Source organism: Electrona antarctica (assembly GCF_951216825.1).
Source record: "Electrona antarctica genome assembly, chromosome: 21".
In the NCBI taxonomy this organism is placed as follows: Eukaryota; Metazoa; Chordata; class Actinopteri; order Myctophiformes; family Myctophidae; genus Electrona; species Electrona antarctica.
This window is the reverse complement of record NC_136802.1, coordinates 19677923-19703667: the sequence shown is the minus strand read 5'-3', so window position 1 is coordinate 19703667 and position 25745 is coordinate 19677923. Positions and strand designations below refer to the sequence as shown.

The window sequence follows — 25745 nt, the reverse complement described above, 5'->3', positions numbered from 1 at the left end:
AGAGAGAGGGAGAGGGCAGGGAGAGAGAGACAGATAGACAGAGGGAGAGAGAGAGAGAGAGACAGAGGGAGAGAGGGGGGGTGGGAGACATTGACATTGAGATGGTAATTGATTAGGCCTGGCTACAAGTCGTCGTTTTTCAGAGCAGCAGAGCCAACAACAACAGCAGCAGCACATTTGCTGCTTGTTGTAAACACAACCCCGGCGACCAACAGCCTGGCATTTACTGTAACTGACAATATACCGTGTGTGCGTGTGTGTGTGTGTGTGCGCGCGCGCTTTGCAGGTGTTACAGCATGTTTTCTTTCATGCACGTCCAGTTATCTGCGTGAAAATCATAAATGTAGGCTACTAATCGACAGTCTCACTCAGTCTGTAAATAAATTACAATTAACTGAGTGAGTGGCGCTGCTGCTGGTGTATGCGCGCGCGCGTGTGTGTGCGACTGTGCGTGTGCTTAACCTCGGAACGGATGCACTCAAATCTCTCTCTCTCTCTCTCTCCACCCGCCCCTCCTCCTTCTCATCTGCTTCCTACCTGATTCAAATCAGCTCCGACGCTATGCGTATGGGTCTCTCTCTCTCTCTCTCCCTCTCTCTCTCTGCAATAAGGCGACAATCTGACCGCTCGTTACGGTGACCGTAACGTCCGTCCGTCCGTCCGCTGGCAACAAGCAACAAGGCGAGGATCGGCGGAGCCTCTCCGATCCGCAGAGAGGGGAGACCCGAACCCAGGCAGACCGGACAGGAGGTACAGGAGCCCCGTCAGGAAGGGAGACACCACACCGCTGACTGAATTAACTGCCTGCCAGCCAGCCAGCCAGCCAGCCAGCGGGGAGGAGGAGGAGGGGTAAATAGCCTATTAATAATCCACATTTAATACGTCGGGTTCATGCAGAGGATGCGTGTGGTGTGGGGTGGGGTGGTGTGTGTGTGTGTGTGTGTGTGTGTGTGTGTGTGCGCGCGCGCGCGCGTGTGTGTGTGCGTGCAGGTGTGTGTGTGTGTGTGTGTGTGTGTGTGTGTGTGAGGGGGGGGTTTGTTTAGTGACAAATGTCACCGCTCTCTCTGTCTGTCTGTGACTGTGTTCCGCTGTTTATGGCCGGTGCATGCTTCCAATAACACCCGGCTGCCATGCATGCGTTCATCATGATGTATCATGTGGCGCGAGTCGCGCTATGATCTACAGGCTAAAACAAAATAACATTGTTTATTATTTAAAATCTTGTTTCACTATTACATGCACGGCACCATGCATTGACGTTCACGCAGACAGATATTTAAGACGCCCACAGCGGGCTCAGTCCCTCTGTACGGTCATGATGAACCGCTATTAACGATTCCAAAAAACGGGATTTGTTGTGATCAAACGCGCCGCGACAGCCTGTTGTGCTTCTTGTTGCAATGCAAAGAAAGCTAGAAGGTTAACAGTAACAGCATAGCAGTCAAATAGAGGCTGATTGAAAGAAAGAGCCCCCCGTGACAGTGTGACTGTTGAATGTAGCAGGCTACATGATGATAGAACTGCGACTGACTAAAACACCTCAGCTTCTTTACACTCTAGAGTCTAGAGCCGTGTTTGATTAGATTTCTGAATCGCACACACACACACACACACACACACACACACACACACACACACACACACACACACACACACACACACACACACACACACACACACACCTCCTCCAGGGGTCCTTGGGGGTTAGTGCAGTGAAGCCCTATGAGCTTGTAGATCTGCTATTTTTGAAACATTGTGAACACACATCTTTACTTCTGGTGGTCCCTGGCTGCCTGGCTGGCACAAAACATTTTTAGATGGGGGAGGGCCCGGGGGGGTCTATCAATGTGGGTGTCCTTGACAGCATGAAAAGTTTGAGAACCACTGCTCTGGAAGGCTGCACATAATAGCCCAGCCAGTGAAACATGGAATAGAATAATAATTGCCTCAACCAGTGGTCCGGGGACCACCAGTGGTCCCCATGCTAAATGATGGAGGGTTGGTAACCATATATATCTTTAACTGTTGAGAGTGAAACATGAAACCACATGGACTATTTTGGTTTTTATTTTACACTCACACAACAGTTAATTCATTGTTAAACATTAGGCCTATAGTTAATTTAGAAGTCCACACAATTAGAGAATGTAAAATGATAATTGTTATTTTGATCAACGTTTGCCTGTTGTCTCTCCAACATCAATACAGCACGGAATTGGGGACAAAATCGTTTTAATCGTATCGAACCATAACAAAATATTCAAAGTTTTGGGCCAGAGAGTCTAAAGCTCATCAAAATGTGGTCCGTGGCTCAAATGCTAAATAAATAATGGACCTTGAGTGATATGAAAAGTGTTGAAAATCACTGGTCTATTGTCATCGATATGAACTGTCATGTACTCCTCATCATCATCATCATCATCACAATAACGATAACATAATCATAGCTCTGCAATGTCACATGCAGCTGTCATCATTCTGCGTAGAGTATAGACATACCGCTTGTCATTGTTAATTTCCTCACTATAACCGTTGCCATCGTCATTATTGGCTTGCGAAAACGTAGTTCCTTTTTTTTCGCTGATTTCCAGGGCCGTGCAGAGAGCACTGAGGGTGCAGGGGCCCAAACCCAAGAAAAGGGCACATGTGTGCTCGCAGATTTTTGGGTTTGGTCTTTTTGTGGGGTCCGTCACTCGTGCCTTTTCACACCAGAAATGTAGTGGATGTATTGTGCTAATGGAGCAAGATGTTCCACAAGGAAAGTGGCACTTTGAGGCAAAAGGGCAGGGGCCCATGCACGTGCCTGCTTCCTTGTTTTGGGTGGTTGATGACGCGGCCGTTTGAGGGGAAGTGAGAACAAGAAGCTACTGTCATCCACAAGTAAAAAGACAGAAGTTGAAGATGGACTGATGAGGCAGTTACTCCACCCTGGTTGTGGTAAACACAGCGCTGCTTCTAGGCTAGGCCTGAGAGGCTGCTTTAAAAAAACAGCCTCCCACACTCGTACATAATATGTATGTACACTATTTGATACAATATTATTGTATCAAATAGTGTTGCAGATTAAACATTGTCATGAATTTCATAGATACAGTAGCTTCATAGACTAGTTTAACAGCACTGCCGTCAGGGTTTTTGTTTGTTTGTTGACACATTATCTACCGGTATTCAATATGTTGGATTCATGTTTGTGTTAGATAAGTGTATCTTCAGATATTTAACCAGTTAGACCCTCAATAGTAAACCTCACCAGCTCGTAGTTCTGCTGTTTCCTGTTAACTCAGAATAGGGATGCTAGGGTTGAAGTGGTTATAACGTTCTTATCACACAAAAATGTAGCGCCCCCGTATTTTGAAGTTTCAATATGAAACCGAAGCCTGTGTGTTTCTGAACCAATCAGAGCGTTGCCTCCCTACAGGCTATGGGACATAAGTGTGGAGTCTGTTTGTTTACAAGTGAGAGAGGAAGTAATTCAAATTGGATTTTTATGGACTTGTTTTGGCCTCTATTGATAGGTATGGCCATGATGACAACCATGGAGTTTCTCTAAAAGTGTGAAAAAATTATTTTTCATTTCACTACGTCTTTAAAATGATGGGTTGTACATACGCGCCCCTCCAGTCACCTCTGGTCTGGCCTGAGGAAGCCGAACAAAAAAATCATTCATGTACCTGCAGTGCACACGAGAAAATGGAACCTTGCACCTACTGCTTGTTTTCTAATCCTAAAAAAAATCCTTGAGTAGTTGATTTAATTCAACTGGCATCCCTCCCTGGGTCTAAATTAGACCCCTCCTCCTGACTAACGAAAACCAGCACAGCTCTTTGGGTCCATGAAGTAAAATCCTCAAGAGTTAAATATACTCGGTGCACGGCAGCAGTGTCGCCTCACAGCTAGAAGGTCTCGGGTTCGAGTCCCGCCGGGGACGCTGGGGCCATGTTCTCTCCTGCGTCATCAGCGCCCATTCCCTAGGTGGGGTTCGCGTGGAGTTTGCAAGTTCTCTCTCCGTGTCCCTTAAGCCAAATTCCAATACCCCAAATCTCTGCCACTCGCTCACTCACATTCGCTCACTCCTGCATGGAGGTGTTACGGTGAAAATGGTGACCTGCTGAAATATGTGACAATCGTCTAGACAACCGCATAACGTCAGTGTCCGAATGTAAATCGTTGCAGTTTGTTTATTAGCAGAGTTCAACCTAGCGGTATTCAGGCCACGTATTTCAAGACCTCCATGTAAGTTGTGTGAAGTCCACAAGATGGTGACATATTTCAGCAGCTCACCAATTTCACCATAATTTGCCATGCTGGAGTGACCGAGTTAGTGAGTGAGCGAGATTTTGGGTATTGGAATTTGGCTTTAGGGTAGTAGGGACCCTCACAAAAAACATGCAGGAATCCTGATCTCTATACTGCCTCCCCCTGGACAGCCTGGGCACCTGATGGAGGGGAAAGGAACTGGTCGGAATAACGTGTTCCTTCCACATTACTTACTCTTTATTTCTCCTTCTAATAAAGTATTCATCCTTTCTTTCCAGAAGCCAGCCTGTATAGAGAGATCATCCAGGAGAAGAGAGGAACAGATCGAGCCGACAGAGAGAAGGTACAGCCAGCCTACCTGCTGCATCACCGTTTCCTCTTCCTTTCCTCACCGTCGATCACACTCCTCCCCTCGCACGCACGCACGCACACACGCACGCACGCACGCACGCACGCACGCACGCACGCACGCACGCACGCACGCACGCACGCACACTGTTTTCTCATCCCTCCGCTTTGCCTCTCGTCTTAAATCTCTCTATAATCCTCTTCATCGCCACCTTCTATCTGGCCAGGAGAACCATCTGGTGGTCAGGAGAACCATCTATCTGGCCAGGAGAACCATCTGACCAGGAGAAGCAGGAGAGCCAGGAGAAGCAGCATGGCGTCCAAACTGAACCCCAACGTTCTGTACGTGTCTGAGCCCACTGACGGCACCCAGCAGGACACAGACAGGACTCACATTGTACGTACCGTAGTCTAAATAATAATAATAATAGTAATAATTATTATTATTATATATCGTGGTAATGGTGGAAACCTTGCATGTTCAAAAACATTTGATTGATCGATTGAATAGGCTACTTTTATTCATCAAACTTTTAGTCATCAAACAAAAACAAACTACTACAAAAGAGATAGGACAGTTACATTTACATCCCGTTTTGGTCTCCTGATAGTCCAATGTTGAACCCCTTTCAGGTTGGGGAGGTTGGTGAGGAGTCTTCAGACAGTGACGGCGAACAGGAGGAGACCTCCCACAAGCTGATCCGCAAGGTGTCCACCTCGGGACAGATCCGCGCCAAGGTAGGATGGACAGACGACGTGTGTGTGTGTGTGTGTGTGTGTGTGTGTGTGTGTGTGTGTGTGTGTGTGTGTGTGTGTGTGTGTGTGTGTGTGTGTGTGTGTGTGTGTGTGTGTGTGTGTGTGTGTGTGTGTGTGTGTGTGTGTGTGTGTGTGTGTGTGTGTGTGTGTGTGTGTGTGTGTGTGTGTGTGTGTGTGTGTGTGTGTGTGTGTGTGTGTGTGCGTGCGTGCGTGCTCGCACATGCATGCATGCGTGGGGGCTTGTATCATGCGTGCCAGTTTGTGGAAAGGCATTGTGCACGAAACTGACATTTTGAGATTTTGCTCACGGTAGGACAACCAATGTAGGACAAGTGTGTGTGTGACTGTGTGTGGACGTTAGGCCAGCATATTTGGGCCAAAGCAGGATGGAGAGAATGCATGTTGAGGGTGCTGCTGTGGGCGAGGTTTACTGCAGTTTCCACCAAAGTGCCTGAGTGTGTATTTTTGAACGTGGGTGGTCTGCCTGAACTTTGAACCTGGAGGTGTCTGTGTCACCCTTGCTACTGCTACTGGGTCAATGACCTCTCTCCCCCCCCCCCCCCCCCCCTCTCTCTCTCTCTCTCTCTCTCTCTCTCTCTCTCTCTCTCTCTCTCTATCTCTCCCCCTCTCTCTATCTCTCCAACTCTCTCTCTCCCCCTCTCTCCCTCTCTTGCTCGCTCGCTCTCTCTCTCCCGCTCTCTCTCCCTCTCTCTCCCTCTATCACCCTCTCTCTCTCCCCCTCTCTCTCCCTCCCTCTATCTCTCTCTCATATCTCTGTTCTTATCTGACCTTTGACCCCTGAGCCTGTGTCCATATTCCACTTCTTGTGTCGGGCTCTGATCTATTTTATGACCAATCGAGGACCAGATATATAGCTTCCTGATATTGACTTTTTTTTTTCTCTTTTTTTTTTTTTACTGTAAGGGACATGTGATATGGGTGGTTTTAATGTCTTCCCCTTACTGGAACAAAGTGTGTGTGTGTGTGTGTGTGTGTGTGTGTGTGTGTGTGTGTGTGTGTGTGTGTGTGTGTGTGTGTGTGTGTGCGTGTGCGCGTGCGTGCGCGCGCGCATGCCACGTGCGCACACACACAATCTGCCTGCCTACTACACCCATATACAGCACAAATTGTAATGTTTGTGTGGGTGCGTGTTAATGCACACACACACACTGTACAATAACCATTATAAAGTGTGTTTGTGTGTGTGTGTGTAAGAGAACTGTGCACGCGTTTGTGTGTCATTCAGAGTCATGGACCCTAGGCTGAAGCTCTGCATCATATTTCGATCATTATACAACAGGTCGTTTCGAGGAAGCAATCTGATTGGTTGCAACTAGGGATGTCCCGATCACGTTTTTCTTTGCTCCCGATGTGATTTTATACAACACTTAGGCTATGCCATGTGAGAAATGTATGTGGGAGGCAAAAATATATAATAAGTAGCCTATTCAATCGATCAATCAAATGTTTTTGAACATGCAAGGTTTCCACCATTACCATGATATATAATAATAATAATAATAATAATAATAATAATAATAATAATTATTATTATTTAGACTAAGGTACGTACAATGTGAGTCCTGTCTGTGTCCTGCTGGGTGCCGTCAGTGGGCTCAGACACGTACAGAATGTTGGGGTTCAGTTTGGACGCCATGCTGCTTCTCCTGGCTCTCCTGCTTCTCCTGGTCAGATGGTTCTCCTGGCCAGATAGATGGTTCTCCTGACCTGATCATTTGAAAATGACGTGATCGGCTCCGATTTCCGATCACTTGATCAGATCGGGACATCCCTAGTTGCAACAGCTTTCTAGTCGTGCTTAAACGACAGTATAGTAAGTAGCCTTGCCGAGCCATGGGGCCCATAGGGGCAGGAGCCTATCTCCTGTTTCGTTAGCGCGAGGCAGCTTGATGTACAAGTACACCCCCTGGACATGACGCTAGTATGTCGCAGGGACTTACCCCCAATCCAACCCTTGATGCTGAGTGTCAAGCAGGGAGGCACTGGGTCCCATTTTTATAGTCTTTGGTATGACCCGGCCGGGAATTGAACCCCGACCTCCCAGTTTGCAGGGCGGACACTCTAACCACAAGGCCACTGAGCTGGTACGACAGTATAGGAACACAGAAATCAGCTGTGCTGCTCTCAGAGCGCAGCCGAATGTGTTGCAACAATTTTCTTCATTTTGTTGAGGAAATGCAGAGCCAGATCACTCATAGCATGAGGATAGAATTCTGGATGAGCAGGACATGTGCAGCATTTCGTACAAAACGGGCCACTCCTGAAAACTTTGGAAGGCAATGTTAGCCAATCAGTGTAGAATCTGAGAAATCCAACAGACTCGTCTTGATCACATGACTACAGAGATCATGTGTACCGATTTGCGTGACATTTGGATGAAATCTGTGCGACTAACATAAGCAATGTGTTTTGTAGAAATCGGCCTCATGGTGGCGCTATAACCGGCAGATGTGGAGGGATGCAGGGACAATGTTTTTCCATGGCCTCTAGGGAGTGCGCATACATAAGTTGTATACAGATCGATGCAGTTATAGCTAAAAACAGGAATTGGCCTGTTATAGCGCCACCTTGAGGCTGATTTGGGGAAGAAATGAGTGGCATGTCGTCCTCGGCCGAGTGGAAATGTGCGTGTATAATTTCACGGAAATTGCACACTGTGTTTGTGATTTGTGGCATTTTGTTCGAAACGGATGTGAGCTTTGGAAGGCAATCTTAGCCAATCAGGATGGAAGATGGGAAATGGTGCAGATCCGTGTTGATCACATGATACACTAGATAGTGTATACCAAATTGTGTGATGTATGGATAAAATGTGTACGAGTAATCTACAGAAATGTGTTTTGCCTAAATTGGCCTCATGGTGGCGCTATAACAGGCCGTTGAGGAATATTTGGGGCAGAGGTTCGTCGTTGGCATCCAGGGAGTGTGTGTGCAAAGTTTGGCATGGATCGGGCCAACGGTGGCAGAGATTAGCTGGTAACAGACGGACGGAAGGAAGGACGGACGCACACACACACACACACACACACGCACACGGACGGAGTACAAAACATACTCTCTCCCCATGCCTTCGGCCTGGTGGAGACAACAAAACTGTTGCTTTTCTGATTTCAAATAAAAAAATAGCCGATCTACAAGCTCAAAACACGCATTCGAGGTTGTAGATCGTTTGTTACAGTACTTTTGTGTGACACTATTATGACGAAATAGAGCGCTAATTTACGGGGAGAAACAAACCCAACCTAAAACGTTACTTGAAATATGAACATACAAGGTTTTTGCCCGACGTTGACAATAGTACTTGGCCATCCATGTGTCATGGTAACAAGACATCCCATAATAATGACAGGGAGTGTAATGGTAACTATCACTGTGCCAACCAGCCATTGTCTCACGGCAGTGTGTCCCCAAAATCTGTTCAGTTCCAGACCCAAACGTATACAAAATGCATTATGAACAAATTGATAATAGCTGATCTACAACAAGGTCACAATAATATGCGAGCTTTGAGATCTGCTTTTGTGAATATGTTTAGCCCATCCGCAGCCAAATACAGATAATTTGGTGGTTCTTGACATGAGACCACTGACATAGAAAGATAGCTTTTTCAGAAAACTGTTTATTTTTATTTTATCTTCCTCAGGTCCAAATGGGTTCCACACACACACACACACACACACACACACACACACACACACACACACACACACACACACACACACACACACACACACACACACACACACACACACACACACACACACACACACACACACACACACACACACACACACACACGCAGCATAGTGAGGCGCATACATACCTCACATCCATTTGGAATACCTATACTGAACGCCGACGGTATGCTAGTTGCCATGGATATACAGTAGGTGCTGCTCAGTGTAGGAGGACTGTCAACCATTTAGTCCAAACCCCCGTGGTGCATGCTGAGCAGCTGAATGTGGCATGTGGTCAGTCAGTGGTTCTCAACCCTTTTCATATCAAGGTCAATTACATATTCGGCATTTCACTGATCTGATGAGATTAAAGCAGAACGCCTACTCCCAGTTTTTAGGTGATGGCTTAATGAAAACTACATGACGCCACTGAGCCGCGGTGATAAGCGACTCACCGCTCACCCTGACACGTTTCTTTTGTGGTTAGGTTATCACCTAAAAGTAGAGCGTCCAGCTTTAGCCTCTCAGACCCAAGACTTAGAATATCTTGTTCTCGTTGTATTTTGTCCACAATCCCATGCTGTATTGATGTTGGTATACCATTAGGAGTTGTTTAAACGTTGATTAAAATAACAATTATTCTACATTCTCTATTGTGTGGACTTCATTACTGCAGATGTTGAGAGCGTAAAATGAAACCAGATGGTTTCATTTGATTACATGTTACACTCTCAAGAGATACAAATCTAATTAGGGTCCATTTGGTTACCAACTCATGCAGATGGGGACCACCTGGAACCCCCTCAAGGACCACTGGTTGAAAACCACTGATTTAGGTAGATATTGGGATTAAGGTGGTCAGTTGGGATTGGCCGGTCAATCAAAACTCTGTGTGTGCGTGTGCGTGTGCGCTTGCATACCATCAGTGCATGCACAGGTGCCAGACAAGTGTGTATGCTCATAATGTAGATGCTAATCAAAGTTCATATCGTTACCATTGGGCAGACAGTAACCTCTTATCTCCATTCTAATCTTTTGTGTTTTTACCATAAATTAACACCCTGCTTGATTTTATATTATATATAGTCCTGCAAAGTAACTGTTTTGGACATATGAGGTCTCCACCCGACATAGTCAATAATGTGCAGTAATAGACTCTGCCTAGTAACCAAAACACACCCACTCTCTCTAGCAATTATCCTCCTCCGTTGGATGAGCTGCTCTTCCTCCCGCCAGGGGCCCCCCGACTTTTTAAATGAGGAAATTGTAAATTATTGCAATCCAATTCCAGTGAGATTTGTGTTTAGTTATTGTAGGCTATATGTAGTTGTACTATGGTTAAAACATTGAGAGCTTCTGCTCTGCTGTGTGCACTAGTACAGACGGTGCCTGCTGTGTTGTGGGGTACAATGTACAGTTGGAGGCCATCAATATTGTCCTTTTCTTTTTGCTGAGGTTTGCGTGATCTGCGCAAAAGGACAGTTAACCCATTTTGGGCGGGAACCCCTTTTGGTGTTTTAAACATTGTTATAATTTAGCTATTGAAAAATAGCAGATCTACAAGCTCATAGCGCGCCACCGAGTGGCACGCTACGAGCTTGTAGGTCTGCTATTTTTGAAAAATCGTGAAAATATTTATTTCAGAAAAAACTGGAGGATTTAGAAGGATATTTTTTTTAATTTTGAGGTCAGGCCTAAATGGGTCAAATGATAAGGGACAATATCGGTGGCACCCAACTGTAGCTGTAGAAAGCCTGATCCAGTCTAAAGCCTGCCATGCACAGCAACTAGTCTCTGTCTGTCTGTCTGTCTGTGTGTCTCTCTCTTTTGTCTGTCTCTCTCTCTCATTTCGGCCACGCAGCTTCGCCGCACGCCGCACCACGTGGCCGAGGGGCCCTGAAATTTGGTCTTGCCCGGGGCCCCTACTACTACTGTAAATCCGGCACTGCCTCCTGCAGCGGGAGGCTTGTTAGTGCAACAGGCTGTTAGCGCCTTGTCAGGGAGGTGGTAATTCTTATCGAAACTGACATAACACTTCACGTCCTCACGATCACACAAATTCAGCTCACCATGTCGCATCTATGAATAGTTACATTGAATAGTTACATGATAACTTGACGACAGGCCCGCTATTTTCTGCTGGGTTGATTGTGTGTGTGTGCGTGTGTGTGTGATCTCTTCTCCACTAGTCACTTCCTAATATTTTAGTTTTTTATCCCACGATTTTGCAACCCGCTTTTTTCATCCAGTGTCAACTATCTAATGTAATCCTGGGCGATACACTTCCTCTGCCAACCTGGGGGGGGCAGCGGACTGACCTCATGCTTCCTTCTATGCATGAGGAGTCCAAGCTGCTTCTTTTCACCTGACAGGGGGGAGTTTCCCCGGCTGGACGTAGCGCGTGGAAGGAACACGTTATTCCGACCAGTTCCTTTCCCCTCCATCAGGCACCCCGGCTGGCCAGGGGGAGGTAGTTTAGAGACCAGGATTACTGCATGTTTTTGTGAGGGTACCTATAGGGGACACAGGGAGAACATAGAATGGCCCTTTCACCAACCCCGCCTCAGGTATGGCACTGATGACGCGGAGGAGAGAACACGCCCACAGCGCCCACAGCGTCCCCAGCGGGAATCGAACCCAGGAAGGACCTTATCTAGCTGTGAGGCGACAGCACTACCGACTGTTCCACCGTGCCCCTAGTTTTTATTTGTTGACGAGATTGTCAATGTATTTTGTCATAGTCATCATAGATTCTTTTATTTTTTTGTTTCGGTTGGCTTTCAAAAATAGCAGATATACAAGTTCATATTGTATAAATCTTTGAATATATATATATATATATATATATATATTTAAGTGAACATTCTTTTACTCAAATCTTTGGTTCTGGGGGTCCCTGTAACAAAATATTTTGAGATGGGGGTCGGCAGTCAAATAATTAAAATTTTGGGGGACCATGACATGTAAAGGTTTGAGAACCACTGATATAGCAACGTACGTTTTTCAGGTAACTGTTAGGATTTAGAAGTCATCTCTCTCTCTCTCTCCCACTCTCTGTCTCTACCTCAGTTACATAATACTTCGGTGTGTGTTATCTTGCTGTTTATCTTGTCTCTGTTTGCTGTGCACTGTGTGCAGAAAATCAAGCTGTGTACGTGGGTGGGTGCGCGCATGCATGCGTGGGTGCGCGCATGCATGCGTGGGTGCGCGCATGCTTGCGTACGGTGTGATGTACTGTGATATTCTGCAATGGGCACCCTCTTGCTTTGGGAATGCCGGGCTGCTAAAGCTGTAACACGCCTGCACGCACGCTCTGAGGAAAGCATCTTCCTCTATCAGTTTTACCTCAGGGAATTGAAATAGATTGCATTGAATTTAATAGATGTGATTGTATCTATTTCACCCAATAAACATGCGTGTTTTGTTTGAGGAAAAATGAGAAACCTTGTATATATTATTTCATATTTATTTTCTCCCTTACATACAACAAAGATAGCGGGAAAGGGAGCAAAACGAGCTGCTTTTCCATTTCCTGAAAAGTAACTGTTAAGGACAGCAATGTTTATTATACTGTTTATGTCCATTCCTTTCCTCCGAGCGTCAAAATCTGTGTGGGTGTTAGCCAATAAATGGAGATGAGGCCTTGTGCGTTCGTGCGTGCGTGCGTGCGTGCGTGCGTGCGTGAGCAGTTGAATTATGCCCTTGGCTTGTTGTGATACAACTGCAGTGATTTGGTCAGGACTGAGGGAGTGATGGAGAGACAGAGATGCTGTGATAGATACAGTATATGATATCAGTTCACACTGAAATTTGTCTTGCGATATATTACACATTTGACACAACGCAGAAAACAAAATTACATACATAAAGACAAGAGCAATTTCCACAGCTTGACCATTATCTGCGATGGCACACAGGCCTGCCTGTTTGAATTGTATATGAATTTATTGTTTTCAGTTATTTGATAAATCCACGTGATTGACCAACTATAGCATCCGTATTCATGTTATAATTGACAAGTATTTTGTGTGTGTGTGTGTGTGTGTGTGTGTGTGTGTGTGTGTGTGTGTGTGTGTGACTGTGTGACTGTGTGTGTGTGTGTGTGTGTGTGTGTGCGTGCTGTCAGGCAACACCTTTTGTGGTCTTTCGTGCTCTACTTGATACCCTAGTGGTTCCCAAACTGTGTTGTGTGCACCCCTTGTGGTGCGCGAGCGCCTTCTAGGGGGTGCGCGACATGAAAAGGCTAATGGTGGTGCTATGGTTTTATATTAAATGTATTGACATATGATGCCAATATATGGCAGTATATGCAGAATATAGCCTATGCTGCACATATATGCCATATTCAGGTTCATATGTGTGGATAAATAGGAAATATATGTCTCTATATAGCTTATGCAATTTATATTTCCATGTGGGGGGTGCGTCAGCTAGATCTGGAGGTAACAGGGGGTGCATGGCCAAAAAGGCCTATACCCCTTGATAATACTACCATACTAAACCATGCCGGTCCGCAAGCATTTTATGGACTGTGAGTCGGTCCATGGTGATAGAAATGTTGTGTGAAGCCCTGCCGTACAGTACAGTCACCGTGCTTGTAACTGATGGCTGAGAGGCACTTTCACTTCATAGTGGATTGAAAATCAAATCAAAAGCATAGCCTGTTTGGCACTGACTAAAAATAGACATGAGTTGAACAGTAGCATGGCAGTGTGTTGTTCAGGACCCAACCGGTCAGGACAATAATTATTAACACATTTTATTTGCATTTTTAAAAAGGTCTTAGTTAAAAGTCCGTAATATTCCATATTTCAATATAACAATATTCAAATTGGTAAAAGATTTGAATGTGAAAAAATAAATATACTCTTTATAACAGTTCTCTTCCTTACAGCTTGTGTTGAAACTTGTGTGTTGTATCATCTTAGCTGCTCCTCTGTTGGAAACTGAAGTCACTGCATGCGTACAGTACAGTACAGTACAGTACAGTACAGTACAGTACAGTACAGTACAGTCGCTGCACTTGCACTTCATAGTGGATTGAAAATCAAATCAAAAGCTACTGTAGCCTGTTCCTCTGGTTAAAAATAGCCATTTATCTCAACAACGGCATGACAGAGTGCAGAATGCGGCTCACAGCTGTGAGGAGAATTATTAGCACTCACAAAACAATCTAAGGAGCCCCTGTTTTTGAGATATTTAGGTTTTTTGGTGAGTAAAGAGTCAAATTGATGCAAGAGCCATGTAGTGTAAGCCAGTGGTTCCCAAACTGGGGATGGGGGTCCCCAGATGATTAGCTTAATAATGTGCAACCTTGTTTTCTCACTCAACCGTAAACAAACCAACACACAGTATATGTGTGTGTACAGTGTCTGAACTCTGAACATTTCTAAAGTTACAATTGAATGACTTTAATGGTTAAATGTTGTGTAAGAAAGAGGCACACATTGTGAAAATAGATGTTCTACTACAAGCTCACAACGCCTCACAGTGCGAGGCATTGTGAGCTTGTTGTTCGGCTATTTTCACAATATTTATCTGTGGAACCAAGTTAAACTAAATGTAATGTAATAATGTCTATTGTCTACAATTCCAAGTGTTTGTCCCAAACCCCCACAGTCTAGTCTAGTAGCAGTCAGTTATTCCAAACACTAGCCGACTGCACAGAACAACCCGTCTTCTAAATCCAGACCTTAAAGGTATGGCTGTGATATAAAACTCGAGTCTTGCAAAATCCTCAACTTATAATAGTTCATCCAATGACAGTCTAGACATGGTTGGTTACATAATAGGCTACATTTTCGTAGCAGAAGTCAATGTCTTTTTTTTTAATGGACAATAACTAATGGACACCCATGCTTTCCCAATAGCCAGCTTGCTCGGGAGACTTTATAAGTGGATAATTTAGACCAGGGATTCCCATCTACGTCTATCTTACTCTGCCCGCCACTACTACAGTATGGCTCAAAGACGCTGAGTAACCAATGGTCTGTCAAATTATGACACGCAATTCAGTGTTTAAATTATAAAATATCGTCTCCGGCGGGTGGAAACCCCATAAACTGATACGTTTCACGATAATAAAAAGAAAAGGGCAAAAGTAGAAGATTTCGTTTTGAGCTTGCGGATCTGCTACTACTTGATGCTTTAGTGTGACGCTGTAGTATGATGAAGTAGGGCGCGTTAATTTACAAAACAAACACAGCGGCGGGGCAATGAAATGGTGCTTAAAGGACAACTTCATGTTTTTGGTTATTAGAGAAACTAAAAGACAAATGTAATTTTATTTTCATTTGCTGCTTTCTTTCGTTTTAGCGATTTTAGCTATTATTTACAGGGGGTGGGGGGGCATTCGAGCATGGGACTAAATATGTATTTTGTATAGCGAATTTTTTTATTTATTTACTATAGTCCTACTAGACCCCGTAAAAGTACATCTGTCCACAAAAGATCACAGGATCTACTGAATGTGAAGGGGAGGTGACAAACTGGGGAGGTGTCATATTGAGCCTATAACATGCAGTATATGACAGTCCCCTACAGTACCCCTTCAGATATTTTCAGACTTTCAAAAAGACTTTTGATCATTTTATCTTCTACTCAGGCTTATGTGAACACCCCAGACAGGTTTTAAGTTGCTTGATTCAGTATTTAGATATCCTATACAAACCCATTGTAACTTGATAGATTCATCGAAAACACCCGTCCTCCAGGAGGAGGCCGGAGGAGACAAAAGAATCCTACTTTATCATACTACAGCGTCACGCGAAAACAGCAAACCTAGCAGATCCACAAGCGACGCGCTTCGAGCTTGTCGAGCTGCTACTTTGGCCATTTTCTGAATTTAATCCTGAAAAGTAACACTTTTGTGTGTTTTGTTTGTACGCGAAGTTTCCACCCGACAGAGATGATAATATGTCTAGTAGAAGCATGTACAATGTTTCCCTTGATGTTTGTTTTGACGCAAATGCACAAGTTCGTTCCAAACACTAGCCGGGCGAGTGCACAGAACAACCCGTCTTCTTAAAAAAAAAGACCTTTAAGGCATCGGCTATAAAATATAAGATTCTATTACAACATCCTCACCAAGTTAATAGTAATAGTTAATTCATCCCAAACGCCCTGCAATATACCAAACATCTACCTCTTCATTGTGTGTGCGTGCGTGCGTGCGTGCGTGCGTGCGTGCGTGCGTGCGTGCGTGAATGGCTGCATTCCCATAGCCAGAGGGTGCCATTACAGTATATTACCACACACAGGGTTTGGTTTCCCTCAGTATAACGCAGCATGCTGATTGGTGGGTGAGATGCTCTGTGAGGAGAAGAGCTGAGGTCAGATCAATAGAAACCGAGTTGGAAGGCTCCAGTTAACAAACGGCAGACAGACAGAGTGTGTGTGTGTGTGTGTCCATCCGTCTTCAACCGCTTATCCGCAGTCTGGTCGCCAGGGGAACAGCTCCACCAGAGTGCTCCAGACTTCCCTCTCCAGAGCAACATTAGTAACGTCCTCCTGGGGGATCCCGAGGTGTTCCAAGGCCAGTGAGTTGGGGTGATTCCTCCAACTGCGCCTTGGTCTGCCCCAGGGTCTCCTATAGAGCGTCGCAGTCCCGCCCCCTTTCATGACGACACCAGGCCCAGGAAATAATTCCCAATGCATTTTTCCCATAGACATTTAAAAAAGTATTTATTTAAAGACCTTATAAGCGTCGTACAAAGCCAACTCTTGTCGTGACAAATCATGACAACAAACACAATATTTTGGACCAAACAAATAATGGTTCCCACATAATTTTCAAGATCATTAGCTTAATGTGCAACATTGTTTTCTCAGTAAAAAAAACAACATACAGTAAGTGTATAGAGAGTGTATCTGCACATTTCTAAAGAGACAATTTAATGACTTTTAACCCATTCAGGATGGGATGTTTGTTTTTTTCTTTAACATTTTTATCCCACGATTTTGCAACCCATTTTTTCACCCAGTGTCAATAAAACCCTTCCTCGGCCCCACCTCTCTCTGATTGTTTATATTGTGTCTTAGTTTCCAAGATGGCCGCAGCACCAGGAGGGGGTGGCCTTACTGGGCTGCATTCACACATTCAAGACACCCGTCTTGTGTCTGTGTATAATGGCCACTCCAATGCATTCCCAATGGAAGCCCATATGGTTTGACCAAACATTTTGTTTGATGGGGCAAGGGGGGTAGAACACATCCATCAAAGCTGTGTTCAGACACAAGGCAAGTGTTTTGAATGCAGCCCAGTAAGGGCATATGTCGACCCCGCCCGCTCACCTCCGCCCCACCCCCTCCTGGTGCTGCAGCCATCTTGGATCCTAAATGCAATATAAACAATGTGAGAGGGGTGGGGCAGAGAAAGGCCCTTATTATCTAATGTAATCCTGGGCACTACACTTCCTCTGCCAACCTGGGGGGGCAGCGGACTGACTTCAACTTTTCACCTGACAGGGGAGAGTTTCCACGGCTGGATGTAGCTCGTGGAAGGAACACGTTATTCCGACCAGTTCCTTTCCCCTCCATCAGGCTGGCCAGGGGGGAGGTAGTTTAGAGACCATGTTTACTGCATGTTTTTTGTGAGGGTACCTACCCTAGGGCAGTGTTTCCCAACCTTTTTTGTCCCAGGGCACACTTTTCATAGCCTAAAAATCTCAGGGCACACCTAGATATACGGTGTATAGGCCTATCTATATACATATACATACATATGTGTATGTATGTGTATATAATATATATATATATATATATATATATATATATATATATATATAATATTTTGAACTAAAGTTCATGGTTCCAAAAAATGAACTATTTGTTATTTTTCGTTCTTTTTTTTGAATTATTATTATTATTACCACAGTACCACAGCCCATAGCCATATAGAATATCAGACTTTATTGAATAAAAAAACTTTGGGGGATTTAATAATACAAAAATAATTCCTTTAAAAAAAATACATTTTGGAGAAAAAATAGCTCATATGCAATGTGAAATGCCACCTAATTCTTAATCCTTTTCCTTGTCTTTATTATGGGCCAACTTGTGAAAGCTGCATGCTTTTATTGTGAAGGGTCTCAGTTCTCACAGCCTGAATATTTCCACGTGCTGAAAATAGCTGATCGACAAGCTCACAACGTGTTGCGTCCGCAACGCGTTGTGAGCTTGTAAATCAGCCATTTTCAGCATGGAACACGTGTACGACGAAGAATAAATCAGGCATCACTGCGCTTCTGTGGAGGGAGGGAGATATATTGTGTTGGCCGAACGAGGCGATCATGTATGGACACTTGGACAGCTATTTTTCCTGGCACATTATGTTTAATCACAACAACGTCACGTTTACTTTACCTCCTTAGTGTCTGGGTCGGGACATGTAGGACTGTATGTGTCTGCTGTCTACGTGCATATGCGCGAAATGTAGCGTCTTCTGGATGCATCTCTTTTGCATTAACATTTCAATGGCTATTGTTCCGTCGTTATCGCACTTCTAATGGTTAGACGTGTGACAACAACAACGACGCAACAATAGGAAGCCTGAAGCCCAGTAGCTATAATATTGCTTTCGGGGGAGGGTTAGTGTTATTTTCGGTCAAATCAGGCGGCACACCTGGACACATCAAACGGCACAGTAAAGTGCCGCGGCACACAGGTTGGGAAACACTGCCCTAGGGGACACGGGGAGAACATGCAAACTCTTGCACAGAAAGGCCCTTTCTGTGTTTTAAGGATTATGTTATACTTTAGCTATTGAAAAATAGCAGATCTATCAACGAGTGCCGCGCTCCGAACTAGATCTGCTATTTTTGTAGATCTGCTAATCTTTGCTTCTGGGGGGTCCCTGGAACAACATATTTTCAGATGGGGGTCGGCGGCCAATTACATATATTTTTGGGGGTGTCAAGGACCTTGAGAGTCCTTGAGATCACAATACAAATCCTAATCATTCTTCCTCTAAACTGGGAGAAAAACAGCATCTGAAAGTTTGATGGTGCATTTTTCTGCATCTTATGAGAGGTGGGGTTCATGTGGTGTCGGCCTGCGCGCACATGCTGGTGCTTATCAGTGTGATGTCGTCTGATAAAGTGTCTATATGACAATGACTAATTGCACTATTGATAGAATGTAATTATCCATTCTAATAATACAGTATATTTATTATTGATATGTCTGTACTGTTAAGGTCTGCTCCTAATCCCTATTGATTGTGGTTAATGAGGTCACAATTCAATCTAAATGCCCTATTGGTTATTGCAAATAGCTGTCCTTGCCGGAGGTAATTGTGGGTGGTGCCCTAGTAAAGTGCCACTGATTAGAGACGGGCCTTTTTTAGTTCTAGGATATACTCTAGGGAGGTCCACGAGGCACATCCCACTGGGAGGAGACCCCGGGGAAGACCAAGGCACAGCTGGAGGAAACACATCGACTCACTGGCCTTGGAACGTCTCGGGATCCCAGAGGGGAAAGTCACTAATGTTGCCCTGGAGAGGGATGTCTGGAGCTCTCTGGTGGATCTGCTGCCCCCCCGCGACCCGACTACAGATAAGCGGTTAAAGATGGATGGATCGATGGATGATATACCTTTCAATGAATAACAGTTTTAGTCAGTCTTTTGAATAAAATTTCATTTTGTTTTTGTCACCGTTTAGTCATCTGAAGTGTTTTAGTTTTAGTCTAGTTATACGTAGTTACTTACTAAAGAATAATGATATTAGTCGTCAAAAATGGGTTTCGGCGGGTCTTGATGACGCCGTAATGCCTGATTTTACACTTCGTTGCATGCTAAAAGTAGCCAATCTACAATCTCAGTACAGTGCTTCTCAATCAGTGGTCCAGAGACCACCAGTGGTCCTTGAGGGGGTTCCAGGTGGTCCCCAGCTAAACCAATGGTCCTTGAGGGGGTTCCAGGTGGTCCAGAGACCACCATTGGTCCTTGAGGGGGTTCCAGGTGGTCCTTGAGGGGGTTCCAGGTGGTCCCCAGCTAAACCAGTGGTCCTTGAGGGGGTTCCAGGTGGTCCCCAGCTAAACCAGTGGTCCTTGAGGGGGTTCCAGGTGGTCCTTGAGGGGGTTCCAGGTGGTCCCCAGCTAAACCAGTGGTCCTTGAGGGGGTTCCAGGTGGTCCCCAGCTAAACCAGTGGTCCTTGAGGGGGTTCCAGGTGGTCCTTGAGGGGGTTCCAGGTGGTCCCCAGCTAAACCAGTGGTCCTTGAGGGGGTTCCAGGTGGTCATTGAGGGCGTTCCAGGTGGTCCCCAGCTAAACCAGTGGTCCTTGAGGGGGTTCCAGGTGGTCATTGAGGGCGTTCCAGGTGGTCCCCAGCTAAATTATGTAAAGTTGGTAACCAAACCCTTCTACTGTACAATGTAGATCTTTAACATTTGAGAGCCAAACTGATCCTTACGGGTCCATTTGGTTTCATTTTATGCTCTCAAAAGTATTGTTAAACATCAAAGGGCCCGATTAAGCAGGTGAAATCTTATTACATATCATATTACAGTTTTTAAGAGGTGGAGGCGTGGGCTATGTCATATTACAATTATGGGCATGGTAAGAAGCGCTTTCGACACCCCATGGTGTGAGCAAAACGGCCTTGAATTAGTCATGGGAGTGTTTATAGGAGTGTTTAAGGCTTACCCAATGAACATGTCCGTACTATTCTCTTTACGAGTCAGCTGATCTCACATACGGAAAACATACGGAATGCGCCCTTTGCTGGAGTGGTATTACATTTTTGCAGGCTGGCACCATTAGACATGACATGACTTTGTCATATTTGGGTTAATTATTCCTATTGCACTGCATGCTGTCACCTCAAAAGAACAGATCCACAAGCTGTCACAGCCATGATGTGCATAGCTTGTAGGCCTATGTCTCTATTTTGTTAAGTAACTTGCGGTGTTATTGGAAAGTCATTACAGCGGCGGCTATAAAGGGAGGGAGATATACGCACATCATCACTTCATTTGTTTCTGTTCTAAGCATGAAAAACAGCTGTAAAAATCTTTATTCTAGTTCATTTGATTCATAAATTAATAAGTAAGCCTTTGAAATGGCACCTACCTATACCTTTCAGATCGTTCAGGCCAAAATCTGTATTACCGCATGGGTTTTTCGACTTGCTTAATCGGGCTCAAAGTCTACACAATTAGAGAGTGTAGAATAATTGTTATTTTTTTTGATCAACGTCTGCCTGTTATTTCTCCTATGGTAGGCCAGTAGCTACCAACATCAATACAGCATGGAATTGTGGACAAAATCTTATCCAACAATAACACAATATTCTTTAGTTTTTGGCTCTGAGATGCTAAATCTAATCAAATACCCTGAGTATCGGCTAATGCCATCAGTTAGGAGGTATGAGGTCCATGCATGCAAGTATAATAGGTACAAGCATTCCTTTGTCCCTCTGTCAATCACACTCCTTAACAGAGTCCTTGCAGAGGGCAGACAGGATAATAGGGGTCGAAGGTTTTGAGGTGATGTTCTTCCCCTCTTTTGCACTAGGTATGGTGGTGTGTGGTATTTTAATGTTGTACGGGTCACTGTGTGCCTCACTGCCTTTGTTGTCTTGTATTGTGTATTGTATTGTATTGTATCTGACTGTATCTGTATGCTGCAGGGCGGGTCCTTGGGGTCCAAAACAAATTTCTCCTTCAGGAGACAAAATAAAGAAACCTTGAACCTTGAAATGGTGGTCCGTGGCTCAAATGCTGAATAAATAATTGACCTTGATATGAAAAAGATTGAAAACCACTGCATGAAAGGAACAACATATTATATTATGTGTTACTCGGGTCCTGATTTAATACAACAACCCTGCACTGAAGGCCTGTGTGGTATAGACCGAGGTGGACTTTTAAATTTAGGAGCTGAGTGAGATAGAGTGAAGGATGGGCAAAGATACAGAGAGGTAGAGACATACAGTGATTGAAAATGAAATTGAAAACGTGATAGAAGATGGACAGACAGACATAATGAGGAACGGGAGGTCGGGAGAGGTGAGGGAGAGAAATCACAAACTGCATGAGTGGGAAATGCGATAGAGAGATGAGGGGATACATTATACTCTGTATAATATGCTGGTATAGACTATATAATGCACACACATACAGTGATACTGTAGATAGATAGAAAGACAGACAGACATGGGTAATTGGAGATGTATGATATACATATATAATAAAAATGTACACAGATGCTTTCCTGGTTTTTATGGATTAACTGCACCCTCTCTGTGATTTGCATATTATTGCAGTAGTTCATATTGCGACTTTCATTTGGTTTTGATTCATCGCTCGAGCCGATCATAAACTCCTTATCTGTAAAACTACACTTACTCATTTCAGACCAACGCGAGTGATTGAATTACAGAGCAGTGGTTTTGCACTAAAATGAACTAGATTTTAAGTGATGCAGAGAGAGAGAGCATGAGAGGCATAAACAAGGCAATAGAGGGATAACAATTGAATGGAAGGCAGTGCGTCAGAAGTGAGGTGATGAAGAGAAGACTGGATGAAAGCAGAGGAAGGACAGAATAATTAGGAATAGATGTGAGAGAGAGATAGAAACAGGTGGATGAAAGAGGAGAGGGGGGAGCAAAGAGGGGGTCAGGAAGAAGAAAGCTTTTTTAAACAGGCGGTGAGATTGAAAGATAAATAGACTGGATGAACATGTGAAATAATGACGATTGCAAAAGACATGAACAGGGACGAGTGAACGTGTGAACATAACCAAATATTTGAGCAGAGTTTCTCAAAATGAGGTTGTGAGTCGTGACCCATTTTGGGCAAGTACATTTTTATTTTTTGTCTTCAAAAGAATCAAAATCCCACAATATACATTTGTTTCTAAATGAGAATTGTAAAGAAAGGATTGTCAGATCCATTGTATAGAGACTGACACGCTGAAGCAAGAGCACTGAAGCCGTTTCCTCAGGTTGTCGGTTTGTGTCACACATACTTTCACGGGTTGTTGGCTATACTCATAAAGGAACAACGTGACGCAACATGCCATGAAAAAAAAAACCTCAGTCTGCCTTCCTCGTTTCTCACTCTCTTTCTCTTTCTCAGCATGCTTTTTCACTCCTCTCTGTCTCTTCTCTTTCTTCACCGCCTTCTGTTTGAGTCTCCTCTCTTTGACTCTCTACGCCTTACTCTCTCTTTCTGCAGTTTCTTTATTTCTTTCTTTCTTTCCTTACTTACTTACTTACTTACACCCTTTACCTCTTTTCTTTCACTTTCCTTTCTTTAGCTTTATTTTCTACCCTCTCCCCCACTTCTCTCTCTCTCTCTCTCTCCTGGTGGCTATAAATAGATTCTGAACAGACCCTCTACCTCTCCAAAACCTCTTGAAACAGGAAGCGAGAGACAGTCATCACAACATCATGCACTCACGAAAGCACATGCACACACACACACACACACACACACACAAACACACACACACACACACACACACACACACACACACACACGTTTTTGTGCGCTCAAGATGAGCGAAAGAGAGTTACATACGTGTGTGTGTGTGTGTGTGTGTGTGTGTGTGTGTGTGTGTGTGTGTGTGTGTGTGTGTGTGTGTGTGTGTGTGTGTGTGTGTGTGTGTGTGTGTGTGTGTGTGTGTGTGTGTGTGTGTGTGTGTGTGTGTGTGTGTGTGTGTGTGTGTGTGTGTGTGTGTGTGTGTGTGTCTGCCTGCTTGCTGGCAATCTGGGAACCCATCAGCAAAAAATTAAAAACAGTGCCCTCTGCTGTTTGCTGCTCTGAATCTGTTCTTGAGAGATTAGCTTGCTGGTGGTTTGCTTGTCATGGGTCTTTCCACTAGGCCTGGCTTGTAGTTCAACTAGAAAGGTGAACTTCTGGGGAAATGACGCCTTCGTAAATATAGGCCCCTCCCACAATTTTTGCTAGCCAATTACAATGGCAAGCCACCCACCCCTGTGTTCATGTAATTCGGAGGGGATTTATCCCCCAAAAATCATGTTTTTGCAACAATTAAATTTTTTGGATAGGTCCAGAGATCATGCAGCATTTTTTGTGAGATTTGGACAAAATCTGTAGGTGGAGGAGCAAAAAGTGTGCTTTGAAATGAGCGTGGCCTATATGGGGAGATGCGTCATGATCCAAGGAATCCACTGAACACGAATGTTTTATTATTTACGGTTCAAGAGTTATAGGGCAAAATGTAAAGTGGGTTTTTGCAGATTTATATCAATAACTATACAATATATCTCTGAGCAAAAAGCAAGCACACGATTCCAGATGAAGCCGGTCGATTTGACATATGGCTAAAGTGCGTGCCACCAAAACTGTGGGAGAAGTAGTCCGGCAAACTTTGGGTTACTCTAGGAAAATAATAAGAAAGTGGGACAATATTAGGCCCAGGCTAGCTCTGGTCCATAGCTCTAATGCGTTGCATTTAGAGCTATGTTACTCTCAACTTCCGCCGCTCGCTTGAATGCAGACCAGCCTCTCGTCTTTAGCGTAAATAAAAAGAACGTTTTCGCTACTCACCAAAACAAAGGCGGGTTGTGTCATTAGAAAGCCTACTTTCCTTAGTGGACGCACTCTGAGCCACCCACCACACGTATAAACGGTACTTTTTGGCCAAAAGGGGATTTTATTTCCACCGGAAAAAAATACTTTTAGTTACTCCGCTGCGCCCTCTACCGATATTGCCCAGAGAATTGCCTCATAGAGAATATTTTTCCTCCGGTGAAAATAAATCCCTTTCTGGCCAAAAAGTACCGTTTATACGTGTGGTGGGGGGCTCAGAGTGCGTCCACTAAGGAAAGTAGGCTTTCTAATGACACAACCCGCCTTTGTTTTGGTGAGTAGCAAAAAAAAATTGTATTTACGCAAAAGACGAGGGCTGGTCTGCATTCATGCGAGTTCCGGAAGTTGACCGTAACATAGCTCTAAATGAAACACATTAGAGCTATGGACCAGAGCTAGGCCCAGGCTACACGTACATGGATCTTTTGCTAAACGGATATTTCCGTCCTCCGTTTTAGAAAAAATAGATATAGATATAGAGATAGAAAATAGATATCTATGTCCACACACAAACGCAGAAACGCATTGAACACAGGATAAAATCACAGCAGTAGCAGGTTTCAATTGTAGGCTATATTATATTTGATTTTATATTTACACTTATGAGGTGCCAATCATATTTTTTAATGAAGGAATAAGTACCACATTTTAAAAGCCACCTAAATTGTGAGTGGAAGTGGAACATGTTTCTTTCATTACTGTCAGCATGTCACACTATGGCCCTCATTTATCAACCGTGCGTACGCCAAAATATGGGTGCACGCCGAAATTACCGCAATTTTCGGCATTTACCATTTCCACCAAAGCTTGAAAATGATCTTGTGCCAAGACAAAGATCACGTCTGGTCGGGAGCTGTCGTACGCTTTGTCCTCACCTGTTTTTCTGTCGTAGAACAGCGGAGCAGCATTGTTTGACCAGCTGAGAGGCTGTCACAGGCATCGAAACATATGTATTCACTCCTAAAATGTTTATATAAAACTGGTATGGGCTACATATAAAAAAAGAAGAAAAAGGTAAAGGAATACATCAACGATGTGTCTTTGTGTCATATGAAATTGGTAGGAGATTTCCAACTTTACAAGCAATTAAAAACAATGTTGCAAGTTAGATGCGTAAGCCATTTAAACAG

General features: G+C 44.3%; 1 protein-coding gene across 1 annotated transcript in view; it reads left to right on the top strand.

Moving 5' to 3' along the window:
- Positions 1-520: 520 nt before the first annotated feature.
- The window catches only part of LOC306913597 (diacylglycerol kinase delta), a 112684-nt gene continuing 87459 nt past the window's right edge, over positions 521-25745 (top strand). Inside the window, exons 1-4 of the mRNA XM_079490358.1 lie at positions 521-849; positions 4536-4600; positions 4833-5002; positions 5239-5343. Of these exons, the coding sequence (XP_079346484.1) occupies positions 4919-5002; positions 5239-5343 (189 nt within the window). The 5' untranslated portion in view covers positions 521-849; positions 4536-4600; positions 4833-4918. The remainder of the gene's footprint in view (positions 850-4535; positions 4601-4832; positions 5003-5238; positions 5344-25745) is intronic.